General features: G+C 54.3%; 1 protein-coding gene across 8 annotated transcripts in view; it reads left to right on the top strand.

The window, feature by feature from the left end:
* Positions 1-2,821, top strand: part of MYO18A (myosin XVIIIA) — a gene marked incomplete at its 5' end in the record, with an annotated part of 99,852 nt that continues 97,031 nt past the window's right edge. For all 8 annotated transcript variants that reach the window (XM_027767114.1, XM_027767120.1, XM_027767117.1 and 5 more), the window contains 1 exon segment: positions 1-828. In XM_027767114.1, coding sequence (XP_027622915.1) covers positions 1-828 — 828 coding nt within the window.

Raw genomic sequence — 2,821 nt, 5'->3', positions numbered from 1 at the left:
ACGCGGCTGGAAATCTCCAACCCTATTCCCATCAAGGTGGCCAGTGGCTCCGACCTGCACCTGACTGACATCGACTCGGACAGCAACCGGGGCAGCATCATCCTGGACTCAGGCCACCTGAGCACAGCTAGCTCCAGCGATGACCTCAAGGGTGAGGAAGGCAGCTTCCGGGGCTCCGTGCTACAGCGGGCAGCCAAGTTTGGCTCGCTGGCCAAACAGAACTCACAGATGATCGTCAAGCGCTTCTCCTTCTCCCAGCGAAGCAGGGACGAGAGCGCCTCAGAAACCTCCACCCCCTCCGAGCACTCTGCCGCTCCGTCGCCTCAGGTGGAGGTGAGGACTCTTGAGGGACAGCTGATGCAGCACCCTGGCTCAGGCATCCCTCGACCAGGGCCCCGGTCCCGAGTCCCTGAGCTGGTGACCAAAAGGTTCCCAGCCGACCTGCGGCTACCCCCGGTGGTGCCCCCGCCGGCCCCGGCCATCCGGGAACTGGAGCTGCAGCGCCGGCCCACTGGAGACTTTGGCTTCTCCCTGCGGCGCACAACCATGCTGGATCGGGGCCCCGAGGGCCAGGCCTATAGGAGGGTGGTTCACTTTGCCGAGCCAGGTGCAGGCACCAAGGACCTGGCCCTGGGGCTGGTGCCAGGAGATCGACTGGTGGAAATTAACGGGCACAATGTGGAGAGCAAGTCCAGGGACGAGATTGTGGATATGATCCGGCAGTCCGGGGACAGTGTGCGGCTCAAGGTGCAGCCCATCCCAGAGCTCAGCGAGCTGAGCCGGAGCTGGCTGCGGAGCGGCGAGGGACCCCGCAGGGAGCCAGCCGATGTGAGTAGCCTGGGCACAAGGGGTGAGCAGGGATCCGGGTTGCTGGCATCTCCTGCCATTGTACTTGGGCGGGTGATTGGGGGTGGCCAGCCAGCCTCGTGAGTGTGCATGTAGGGAAGCTGTGCCACTCCCTGAGCCTTTAGGGAAGAGTGACTTCAGGAGACGGAGCCCATACCAGATGCTCATTAAAGGAGTCACACCTTTGTCCCTTACCTGTCTAGGTGCTGGGACAAGTCTCAGCTGGTAGAGTTCTTGGCAGTTTAGCTGGGCCGTATGGTTTAGTGTTCTCCTCCATTGTTCTACGTCTGTTGGATTGACTTGATTGAATTCAGCCTGATGCTTTGCTCAAGGGCATTGGGCTAGCCCAGGTTCTGCCTGAGTTTTGCTGCATCTCTGGAGCTTCCAGGAGGCGTCTGACATTGGTTGGTCATTGCGTGAACGTGTCCAGCTTCATGATACAAGGATGGACTTGGACTTGGACACCAAATTGGAGAATGTAGGCTAGCATATGCTACTTCCAGGTAGAATCTGGACGTGAAAATATAGGATTTCCATTTTATTAGCTATTGGTCGTTAAAAAAAAGATGAATGACTTCAAATCAGGGCTCTCATGCAACATCTGGGAGGTACAGCTGCTGAGATCATCACTCCTGGAGAAGTGGCCTCTAACCAAAACCTCTTCTTGCCTCTCAGTGAGTGAGGCGCTGAATACCAGGTGAGGTCCAGAGATGGCAGGGGTGAGGCCATGGAAGACTTTGTAAATCACGGTTGGAGTTTAGATTTTATCCCAGTGAGATGGGATCATTGAGGGTTTGAATTAGGAGTGATTGGATCTGATTCATAAAGATCACTTGGGCTCCATGAGTCTTTATTACTTCTTTTTTTTTAGAGATTTTTTTTTTTTCTATAGGGCACATGTGCTTGCTGGAGAAACAGAAAGCGAGAAATCACCCCCTGGGGAGGGGGATGACCATTCTGCAGAATGGTCTTCTTTCTTCTCCATTTCCCTCTCGGAATTTTAGGCAGGCACACACACGTGCCCAGTGTGATTTTTAAGCCATTGGGTCTGGGACTTGAACTGTGGTCAACTACGTGGAAGTCTAGCAATGTAACCATTCACCATTTGCTAGTCCTTATTACTTCTGGAAGAAGAAAAGGCATGGCCTTAGAAAGACAGCATGGATCAAAGCTACACAGATAGTATCCCTGAGACCCCACTGTTACCCTGTCCACAGAAAACTCCACTGGAAGGCACAGGAGCCAAGAGACTTAGATGAGACCTATGAGCAGGTCTCTAGGGGGGATCAAGATCTCTAACCCCAGAAATCTTTTCATAGGGTGGCTACATATCAGTTGGAATGGTCTGCCTGGAGATGGCTCATGAAGGACAAGCCCTGGCCATTCCTTCCTCCCAGGTGTGGGTTTTAGGATGTCCAGATCTGGCTCCTTCAGCCTGACCAGTGCATACCCAGGCTGGGACCTCTCAGCACTAAGTGACTAGCCAGGTGTATCAAAATCAGATGGGGGAGAAAGGGCTATGGAAGCAGGCAGCGTACTGGTCCCCACTTTCTCCTGGGAAGGGGAAGTGGATGCTCAGAGTGGCTGCCTAGTCTTGGGCCTGGAGGGGGCTGGGAGGGGCAGGGTCAGACAGGCAGGAAGCATGGAGTTGGGTTCCAGGTCTTCCTTTACCCGCAGGCTGGTTGGGTTTAGGCAGCTTTGCTTACCAGGGAGGGTGAACTGGAGGGAGCCTGTCTAGAACCGGGGACAGACCTGGACTAATTGCAGAAACACACTGTGAGCACCCAATGCGTGTTAGCCACAGCCTAGGCTGAACTCAGGGAGCCATGACTCCGAGGAGGAAGAGACAGGGAGGGCTGTTAATCTCCAGAACTGAAGACTGTAGCTTGTTACCTTGTCTGTCTATGTTCTCCCAGTCTAACGCTGCTCTTAACAGATGGAATTTTCTTTTTAAAGAATGAATTCCCCAGGGGAC

Source organism: Tupaia chinensis, unplaced genomic scaffold, assembly GCF_000334495.1.
Source record: "Tupaia chinensis unplaced genomic scaffold, TupChi_1.0 Scaffold143921_1, whole genome shotgun sequence".
NCBI classification, from domain to species: domain Eukaryota; kingdom Metazoa; phylum Chordata; class Mammalia; order Scandentia; family Tupaiidae; genus Tupaia; species Tupaia belangeri.
The sequence above is the reverse complement of the archived record's forward strand: the minus strand, read 5'-3'. Positions and strand labels throughout refer to the sequence as shown.